The sequence below is a fragment of the Cariama cristata genome, unplaced genomic scaffold, assembly GCF_000690535.1.
Source record: "Cariama cristata isolate BGI_N322 unplaced genomic scaffold, ASM69053v1 scaffold9448, whole genome shotgun sequence".
NCBI lineage: Eukaryota > Metazoa > Chordata > Aves > Cariamiformes > Cariamidae > Cariama > Cariama cristata.
In genome coordinates, this window is record NW_009632819.1 from 33,707 (window position 1) to 44,276 (window position 10,570).

At 45.3% G+C, this 10,570-nt stretch overlaps 1 protein-coding gene across 1 annotated transcript in view; it reads left to right on the forward strand.

The window, feature by feature from the left end:
• LOC104166548 (band 4.1-like protein 3) overlaps positions 1-10,443 on the forward strand; it is a gene marked incomplete at its 3' end in the record, with an annotated part of 29,071 nt that extends 18,628 nt beyond the window's left edge. The window contains exons 3-6 of the mRNA XM_009706512.1: positions 2,810-2,914; positions 5,240-5,282; positions 8,725-8,800; positions 10,225-10,443. Coding sequence (XP_009704814.1) covers positions 2,810-2,914; positions 5,240-5,282; positions 8,725-8,800; positions 10,225-10,443 — 443 coding nt within the window. The remainder of the gene's footprint in view (positions 1-2,809; positions 2,915-5,239; positions 5,283-8,724; positions 8,801-10,224) is intronic.
• Between the last annotated feature and the right edge of the window lie 127 nt (positions 10,444-10,570).

Genomic DNA, 10,570 nt, shown 5'->3' on the forward strand with positions numbered 1-10,570 from the left:
AGAGGACTGTTTTCTGCTCTTCAGCTCCTCATCCTAGTTCCCTATCAGTGAGAGGAAGGTAATCTGCTTGTGAATAAAAATAGAGTATGAGAGTAGGCTAACACTCTACACTGTAATCAGGTGGAGGACGGTTAACCCCTTAGCACTTGCAGAGGTGCACGGGGAGCCCAGTATGATGACTGTGCTGGTCGGAAGGGACTGGGGAGGCCCCGGATTTGAGCCGGGCGATGGCCGGTGCTGGGTCAGACCAGCCATGGCATTGCCGGGCCAGTGCCTTGAAACCCTCTGGGAACAACCAAGCCTACGCTCTCACACAGAAGCAAAATTTGTCTCTTGGAGGTGGCAGTTCTGGATCCTGATAAATTTTCCTTTGGCACAACCAGCTTCCAGTCTGAGAAGTGCCATCCAGCGCTTAACACTTGAAGTCTTCCTGATCTCTTCCCTGTATCTCACTACATAGCAAAGAGGGTTCCTGGGGTCTTACTAGCACCTGTATGACAAGGAAGTTGGTGTCACATCTTGGTATTAAGTTGTTGGTTGCTTGTTTCCCATGTGATGTTTCCCCATTATTTACCACAGTGCAGTAACATACGGGTTTGGTAGCTTGATTGCTGCAATACAGGATGGATTATTACCGGAGGGTTCTGATGGACAACACAATGAACAAGAGTCCATGATGTGCCCTGGCAGCACAGAATGCCAGTGCCATCCTGGACAGTGTTGCCAGCAGGTGAAGGGAGCTGATCCTTCCCATCTACTCAGCTCCTGGAGTGCTGGGTCCCCCAGTACAGGGGAGACATGGACATAGTGGAGAGGGTCCAGCAAAGGGCCACGAAGATGATGAAGGGCCTGGAGCATCTCTTTAATGAGGGAAGGCTGAGAGCTGGGACTGTTCAGCCTGGAGAGGAGAAGGCTTGGGGTGGATCCAGTCAATGTGTATCAGTGCCTGGTGGGAGGAGTAGAGAAGATGGAGCCAGGCTGTGGTCAGTGGTACCCGTTTGCCAGGACAAGAGGTAAGGGACACAAAACGAAATACAGGAATTTCCATTTAAACAGAAGAAAAAAAAAATTTTTACTATGAGGGTGGTCAAACACTGGCACAGGTTGCCCACGCAGGCTGTGGAGTCTCCATCCGTGCATCTGCTTCCAAGTTTCGGGTGTGAAGAATTAATAAAACATTTGTTTCACATTATAAAAGAGCTGGGGTATATTTATGCTTCCTACTACAGGGTGGAAAGCACATGACAAGCAGAAGGCAGCCCTAGAGCTGTTTGCTCAAATGATGCTGGAAGACACAGTAAATGAAGTTACAGCAATATGCTTGCAATGCGCTTCGGTGCCTGGAGAACGCTTGTTAGACTCCATCAGCCACACTCTTCAGTTTCCCCATCGATAAAAATGGAGAGGATACTTCCCTGCTTCCTTTCTAATATGCCATTAGAGCCCCAGCAGAAATACCAGATTTCACACAGGTTATGCCACACAGCTCCCTCCATCATCTCTTGGAATGTTTTCCAGGGCGTTAGGCAGCAACCCTCAATTCTTTTTTTTTTTTTAGCTTTTTCTTGGCTTGCTGACAACTTCTAAAATGGTTTGAGGCCAGCATTGGGCTCCACGGGTTTGTTGGCATAGCTGTGTCAGCTTGGATTGCGAAATATCCACCCCCTCCAGCCAAGGATGCTGGGCTGGCAGCGCCGTCCGGGCCCAGCTCTGTCGGTGGAGGGACGTAAAGTGGGAGGTGGCATTCTCTCCTCTTTTGTGTCAGCCTCCTGCCGTGTGTTGGAAGAAAGGAGTGTATTTCCAGTCTGCTGCAAGTCATGTGTGTGCTACAGATAAAGAAAATGCGGTGCTGACATCAACTAAAATATTCATGCATGTGTGTGTTTGAAATAAAGTAGGGAGATCTTTTTCCTTTAGCTGAGGTGCACTTAGGGAAGCAGGCAGTGATGAAACAGTGGCCCAAATAATTTTGAACTGTTTATTATAATTAATACATATCAAAGTTGGCACATGTAGCTTATAAAGAGGATGCTTCTGTCTGCATTTGGTTTTTGGGAGATTTTTTGCTCAACGTCACATACAACGCTGAGAGCTAGGATGACCTGAATTTTTGCCGTCCAATATGAGAGACACTGAAACTTCTGCGAAAGGCTCTGGCTGTTGACGGTGAGAGATCTTTGCATCTTATGTGTTAGCAGTGAAGAAGGTTAGTGGGGCGCTGGAAAGCTGCTTTCTTACTCAGCTGTGTTCCCAGTGAGATACTGGGCTCTTTCAGTGATTTCAGTAGGTGGTGTTTTTGCGTTTCCCCATATATTAGACAAAAAAGGATCCTGGAATCAATCCACAATGTTACCGAAGCAAGAACTACCTCCACATTTGGGTTTACTCCAGTGGATCCCCCCCCAGTCACAGCTCTGATAGTCCATGACCGGGAATATTTTGTACCGTTGTTTGTTGCTGCTGGTGCACACAAAGAACCCTCCAGTTTGCTGAGATACGGCCTCAGCATGCATTTGAAGTTGCAGTTTCTGAAAGACAGAAGAGATCTTCTCGTTGAAACTTGAAACATGATGTGTATTGACTTGTTTTTAACTCTGCATCAAGACCTCGGCTTTTATGAGAAGCCCGTTTGCCCCATTTGGCAGACTGTTAGGAAGCTCCAGGTCAATAGGTTTGAAAGATGGATGAGTTGAACTAAATCATTTTGGGTTTATTGATTTGATGATTAAACAGAAAAGGTGTTATTTCAATGTTTATATTACTTATTTTGCAAACCTGATTTTTTGTTTTTCCTGTTCATTTCCCACAGAAACGTTCCAGAGGTCAAGTGCTATTCGACAAAGTGTGCGAACATCTGAACCTTTTGGAAAAAGACTACTTTGGGCTAACATACAGAGACACGGAAAACCAAAAGGTAACCCACAAAACTGCAGCTGGCCTTTGGCATGTGGACACCCGAGCTCCCCAAGACACCCTCCAGGCAGCCTCAAACTCTCTAGAAGTCGGTTTTATCTTCCTTGCCGAGTTCCATAGACAGAGCTTGAGCTATTGTTTGTTGTAACTCTGCTTCTGGAGAGCATCCCCTGTGTTTCCCTGGCTTCCCTCTGTGCTGGCTATTTGTGACATGAAAGAAGTTAATCATATAGCTGGTTCTCCTTCTAGTATGATTTATTTCATTACTGCCATAGATGAAAGTCAGATTTACATTTGTGGATGCACTACTAAACATATAATACTAAAATATGGCTTAATAATACTGTGGTTGGGATACAGATAGGCAGGAGTTGATTGAGTGTGCTAACTGCTAAGATAAAGTAAGGCTTTAAGTCTTGACTTACTTTATCTTAGCATTATTGTTGATTTGACTAAAAACATTAGTCTTCAGAAGCAGTTGGTAGCAATAGTGAATCACATTCTGCTCGTCTGCTTCTCAACTTTAGTATTAAATAAGCTGTGTATTAACAGTGTTCAAGATGATCTAATGTGCAGGTGAGATGTGTATGTTGTTTTGGAGACATTATGGTGAAAGCCAGAGTGTCAGAGGATAATTTAAAATATGCGGTGTGATTTTGGCATTTTAAGATAAAAATTTTGAGAGAAACCAGTAACAGAAGTTCTTAGCACTATGTGCAGTAGCCCAGCAGAGCTCACCAGGCAAAGGTGTTTTGTGCTTTGCGTGGCCTGAAAGGTCTTCCCTGGTGGAGCTGGAGCTGTTACTGCTTCTTTAACTGTTTGTATCTTGAGAGAGCAACAGTTGTCTTTTCTAGGCTTCCCTTTGTTTCAGTTATATATGATACAAAAGAAATCAGCCTTTTTGTCTCTCTTTTTCCCCCTTTCCTTACAGACTTCTAAATTTGAGGATTTTGTTTCTGATTCAGAAAATCACTTAAGCAGACACTTGGTCCATGCCATTGCAAGATAACACTTTAGCATACACTCAGTTTTGAGCTGTGGTAATAGTTAGGCAGATGTTTAAGTGCATTTCCAGGCAGATCTGCTTTCCTGTACTGGAAAGAGAAGAATGTATTCACTGTTAACAGGTGGTTTAGAAACACTAAACATTTATAGATCACCTGTTACTTTACAGAGCTGAACAGCTAAAAGAATAACTGCCTGCCACCACGTTTATTGATCAATAACATGCATATTTTTAATGTCAAAATACTTAGCAGTTCACCTCCATCCTCTGCCAGGTAACTTCCAGCCGGACAATATATGTGCCCACATCACATGTCATCGTTGAAAACAGAAATCCTGATTTATCTTTAATTTCTTGGTGCATAGTGTGCTTTTGTGCTCAGCAATAGCTGGAGCTCTTCAGGCTCGTGTTTTGCACCACAGACAGGGTTTGGACAGCTGCAAACTGGTTGTTTTTGTTGGGGGAGGATTGTTGTGTTCTGCTTGTTTGGTATTTCTTTAGTATTTTTGTTTCTCTGATACATTTGTTTATCTTTCTTTGGAGAAAGTGGAACTTTCCTAGGGAACGTGAACTTTTTGTTCTGGGCTGCGTGATGCATTTTAAATATTAATTTGATTCTGTTAGAGGACAAGGCAGCGGTGGCACTAAGAGACCCCCAAGCTGCTGCATGCCTCCTCCAGAGGAATTTCATCTGCCCCTTGACATCCATGGAGTAGTAACACATGGCTGTGATAATTCCTCACCTCCTCGGCAGGTTTTTTGTCTTACGTAGTCACCAGGCTCTGCGTGGCGTGGATGGGGGCAGCCCCGGTGCTGTGGTTCTGGCCCTGGTTTCCCTCTGCGCTCCCTCTGTCCCCAGGGAGCCCCTCGTGCCCACACCGGGTTGTGAATGGGGCAGTGCCCTACGCCGCGATTGCTCGTCCTCTAGTAAGGCTTTCCAGCCCTTCCAGGATTAGAGAAAACCAACCAACCAACCAAACAAACAAAAAAACCTTCTTAACAAGCTTGTAGGAATTTAATTTTCCCAGCAGATTCTCTGGAAAAGTATTTCTGTGGATTTACTTCGCTAATTTCTGGGGTTTTTTTATTTTTTATTTCCAACCATTCAGTCCCTCAATACATGGGAAGGTTAATAAAAATCCTAACTTCTACCTAGGGCCACATGTTGAAAGTTAGTGTTATCCCGGCCTACTGCTGCTCCAAGGAGAAAGGGGTGGCAGACCTTCGCGTGTTCTAGCTTTGACTCATAGCGCTGTTTTAAAAATAATGTTTATTGTGTTTTTTAATTCAAATTGAAAAAAGGAAACATTTTCTTCGCAGAATTGGTTGGACCCTGCCAAGGAAATCAAGAAACAGATCCGAAGTAAGTTTGTTATCATCTGTGTGTTTATTTTCGGGGGCCTGGAAAACTTTCCTTCTGGTGTATGTGGACCCCAAAAATCTGCACAAAAAAATTCTCTTGCTCTGAACTGCCGTCATCATTTGGGAAGGCACCGAGCAGGGATGCGAGAGGCAGGGGGGCTCCCCAGCTGCTGGGCACCGGACTGCCCAGCCCCTCTCATCCTCTGGGCTTGTTCCTAAAAGGCTGGGGTACCTCGCCGCTCTTGGCTCGAAGGGCCGGTCCCACCGGGGTGCCCCAACACCGGGGGCTCGGCAGCCCCCTTGCCCCAGCCCCGCTGCCCACGGGGCGAGGGGATGGGTGGGACAGGGCCAGGGTCGATGCCTTCCCCGAGGAGAGCACGCTCACCGTGGGACAGCAAAGCCGATTTCACAATCTTCTTTGGCATCCTGTCCCAAGTCTCTGGCAAAGGAATTACCTGCATCTTTTCGGTTTTTTACCCCATACTGAGTGCAGGCGGTTACTGAGGCTCGTAGTACATGAACTTGCATTGCTGAAAACAACTTGACATTTGCAGACATGCAAAAAGCTGAAGTTTGACATTAAGCAACATAACCTTAGGGACTAGGCCACATAGAAAAATTATTTCTTTGCATTACTGAAATTTATATCATATCCAGGTTCACTGCTCATGCCCCACGCTGAAATACTTCACTGATGCAACAATAGCACTCTATCTAAAGTATCTTTCCTTCTTGCATTTCAAAAGCTTGACCTTTGCTCCTAAAATGACTATTCAATTCACAGAGAACCAGTCAATTTTCTGCTTCACATGAATATTTTAAAAAGCTCAGTTGTTAAATTTAGCCGTCTGCTACATTAGAAATTCAAAAGCCTCTTAAAGGAAAACCTTGTCAAGACTGCCAGGCTCAAAATTTGACCTGCCTTCCCCCCCCACCCCCTCACTTTTTAAAATTGCTGAAATGTTTCTGTGTGTCACTTCTCTGGGCAGGAAAGCCTCAGTAGTTTTTTTTTTCTTTGCACGTTTTGTAAATGATCTCTTCTAGCACTTGTGCTTTCACAAGCAAACACATCTGGTAGTTCACGTTTGGTCAGGCCCTGCAAATGCATCCCTTCCCTCTCCAAGATTCAAGGGGTTAATTTACACTGACTGGGAAATTTCCCCATTTACCATGAGCAACCACACCTTTCCACCAGTATTACTTGCAATAAAAAGTAATGAAAATCTGCCTTTTTTTAATCTCTTGAGACGATAGATCTGGAAAGTGCTGTAGACCTCGATGAGTCAGGTTACGCTGATGGTGAATGAAAGTAAAGCAGCTCAGCTCCACACCACTGATTTGAAATGCACCTAATATGTGCCCGAGCCGTGAGGTAGACAATGAAAGGTTGTGACAGCGAGGGATTAACCAGGGCAGAAGAGTCTCGTCCTCGACTGCGCAGGGGACAGATGTGTTTGCAGAAGATGACAGCAATAATTTGCTTGCTCTGTACAATTCACCCCAGAAGCTTGGAAGAGGACAGCGGTGGAAAAGTAGGGCTGTTACCCATGACACTTTCCAAAACACTAAATGCTACATGCTGGTGGAGTTGTTCAGCACTGGGCTATCCATGATTCCACTGCAGACCACAGGGGTTTCGTTGCAGTGGTTGAGAAATGAGGCTGTCGCCACGCGTGCGGCCCCTGGTTCGCACCCCATTAGTTATAACCCACTAACTTACGCAGAGTTAGGTTTTATTTAAACCCCCATAAGTGAGGGGTGAAGGCCTCTTACGCTGGTATCTTAACCATCCATGCTATATGATAGGCTGTATCATCGGTTTGATTTATTTTGTGAGTGTCAGAGGAATAGATTTTTGGGCCATTGCCCCTTCCCTCTGTCATGGGGCCAGATGTCACCCAAAGGCTCTGCTCCCACCTCGGACCTGATCTGCTCCCTGGTGGGACCGTGCCCCATCCTCACAGCCAGCCAAATCTTCCTTCCGTCAGCTTTTATGACCCAAGAGAGTGGAAAAGTTCCCAAAATCAAGGAACCCAAAAGTCTCACCCAGAGCTGCAGTCCCAATGGTAAATGTCAAAACCCTTCTCACACATAGAGCTTGTTTTCTCAGGTGCGTGGAGGACCAAAGTGGATGAGGCTATGCACGGGATGAAACTGCCTTGTCATCTCTAAATAAATACTGCCAAGCACCCTTAGGACAACCAAACGGTATTTCCAGGCAAGCAGACCTGTCCAGCATGTAAGCTGTCTTAGCGGAGAGTGCACCAGATCCACCTCCAAAGCCCGTGCTCCTGCGGGGGTGCCCTTAAGAGGGGCCCCTGAATGAAAGATCATTCAAAAAAAAAAAACGGAGTCCTGTTTCTCACAGTGTTCGCGAGCACTTCCTCAGTACACAGCCAATACGGACTTTTCAAGAGCGAGCAATTTATTTCTAGCTGGATTTGTACTTTGACATCGATGCGTTTCAGAAAACAGAAGTGTCGTTACTTTGGCTTTGGTTTCTTGACTACAGAAATCCTGTGATTTATGCGGCAGAAGTACGTCAGAGGGATGTCCCACAGCAGAAGCCTCAGTGAAAAGTCTTGTACTGAAAAAACACTGCCTTGTTTATAAGAACACTGTGGTTTGGAGTTTTGTTACTGCTTTTTATTTGCATCCGAGACATACACTAGTGTAACCTGTCCTTTTTTCAGAATAGCTTTTATATTTACATATTATGTTCAACTCTTCCTTTTTTTTTTTCAATCTTGATGTTCTTTCTTTACAACTTTTAAAGCTAACATTCCAAAAAACATTTCGCAAACTGTGGTGACGCAGGCCAGTGTCCATCCCATGGATCACCTACACTTACTGAAATAACGAAATAAGAATTCCCTGGTGTTACGTACTGGGTTTCGGTCGTGCTCGCTGTGTTTGCCCTTGCCGTTTTGGCTGCCCAGGCCTTTCTGTCTGCTGGAGGCCGGGGGGGGGGTGCTGAGCACTGAGAGGGGGTGCTGTGAGCTGGCTTGGGCCACCGGACCTCGGCACATCACCCCGCTCTGCACCCCAGTCGTACTCTGGCTTGTGGTGTTTCCAGCCCCGCTGTGTTGTGGGTTACTGGTTTTTAAAGCTTGTATAGGCTGTGTTTTTAGATGGTTAATTCCAGTCAACGTTGCGTTTGGGCTGAGGGGGTATTTTAGGTGTTAGTAATAAATTACTGCTCCCTTAGGGTCCTCGCCTCAGTGGAAATCTTACTAAGTAAGAAAAGAGCTATGAAATCTGATCCAATATTGTAATTGTGGGAGGGAAAAGGATCTTCAGAGCGATGTATGGGAGAAAGATGCTGTGTCCTGTTCTTATGAATTGCTTGGCTGAGGTGTTTTAAGTCTGCTGGTAATCGAACAGCATGAGCATCTCCCTTTGCACTTACGGTGTACTTTCAGTTAATCTGTGTTCTTTTCCAGGTGGTGCTTGGCAGTTTGCATTTAATGTGAAATTCTACCCTCCAGACCCTGCCCAGCTATCTGAAGATATTACCAGGTATTTAAAACATTAAATACCTTTCTAGAAGGGGCTTAAGAGCTGTTTGTAGTAGTGTTTACGCTTTAATTATTCAAGAAAAGGAATGTTTTGTATTCCCTTTGGCTGCTTTTTTCTTACGAACTTATGGAAAAATATGCAATGCTTTGGCAGAAAAGACACTGTGAACAGTGTCTGTCCTCCGAGCTAAGAAGACTTTTGTGCAATTTAACCCTAAACCCCAGCTTTTCCGGTATACTTATTCCTGAGAGTTGATTTTCATTTTCACAAAGACGCCCGATGCCTGTTTTTGCCAGTGGTAACAAGTCATTATTGTAAGTGAAATCATAACTATGAAAGAAAAGAAGTGGGATGAGAATAAGCATGGGTGTAAATTTTGTGTGTCGTTTGACGTGGTAAGCAATTCATGTGTATGGTAGAGGGCATACGGTGGTAAGGAATGGCTGCTCCCTGCTACCCAAGTCACTTAGCTCTGCAGTCTGCACCTCTGCTCTCTCGTTTTGTACTCACATTGCAACCACAACCGGAAAAAATACCTCACCTGCTTTCCTCCTTGGTTTAAGGTGGGAAAACTTCTGAGCCAGGACGAGTTTTGTGCCACCCGCAAACTGTTCCCCAGCCTGTTACAACATTTTGCAGCCTTTGGATATTTTTAACCTTCGTTAAACCATTTGTTGCTTTTAAGGCAGCATGAAGCCTTTGGCATGGCTCCGAGGTCCCCTGTGCTAGGCACTGCGCAGAAGGACAGCGTGCCAAGAGCTCACACTTCAGCGGAGGGCTTCCAAAAGAAAGGATTGCCTTTTTCTCTTCTCTCCCTCAAATCTCCCCTGGGAACTCTGTGCCTTCACCACCAAGCCAATGCTCTTCACTTTTTTTTCTGTTTTCTTCTATCTGGTGATCCCTTGTACTGCTTATCACTGTGGTTTTAACAGCATTTACTGTTTAAATGTATTTTTGCAAAAGCTCGACAGTTTTCTGAAGAAACAACTTACGTTTTTTGAATGGCTTGGAGTTCAGCTACCCTTTAATGAATAGTATTTGGAGGTTTTGATTGTTTTTTCTCCTTAAAGAAAACATTGATCAGGTAGCTATATATCTTAGTGATTTATAATATGTTTAATAAATAATTCTCCATCTAGGTCAGTAACCACAGTAATAACCTATTTTATTAGGAGATTTCTCTGCTGCTTTATAAAGATAAATTAGGCATTGCTGCCTGTAAGTTAGGCAAGGGTTGTTCGGTTGGTTTTTGTTGTTTTTTTTAAAATTATTGCTATCCTTGTTAACACCCGGGAAACTTTGGGCTTGGGAGTTGTCTGCAATTTAGTAGAGGAACCGAGGCCTCTTGCTGGTGCTTGGGCAGTGCTCCTCTGGGAGCAGCGGTGGGGGACCCCTTCCCGAGCCGCCTTGGTGCTCCCTTGCAGGTACTACCTCTGCTTGCAGCTGAGAGATGACATTGTCTCGGGTCGGCTGCCCTGCTCATTCGTTACACTGGCCCTGCTGGGCTCCTACACCGTGCAGTCGGAGCTCGGCGACTACGACCCCGACGAGTACGGCAGTGACTACGTCAGCGAATTTCGCTTTGCACCGAATCACACTAAAGAGCTGGAGGATAAAGTGATCGAGCTGCATAAGAGCCACAGGTAGGCAGAGGCATCAGTGTGGGCTGTAGCCTGCCTTCAGGTACCGTCCTGGTGCAGCAGGAAATGTTAACGTCTGCTGCGGTATACTTAATAAGGATATCACAGACTGGTGGGGGTTGGCAGGGCC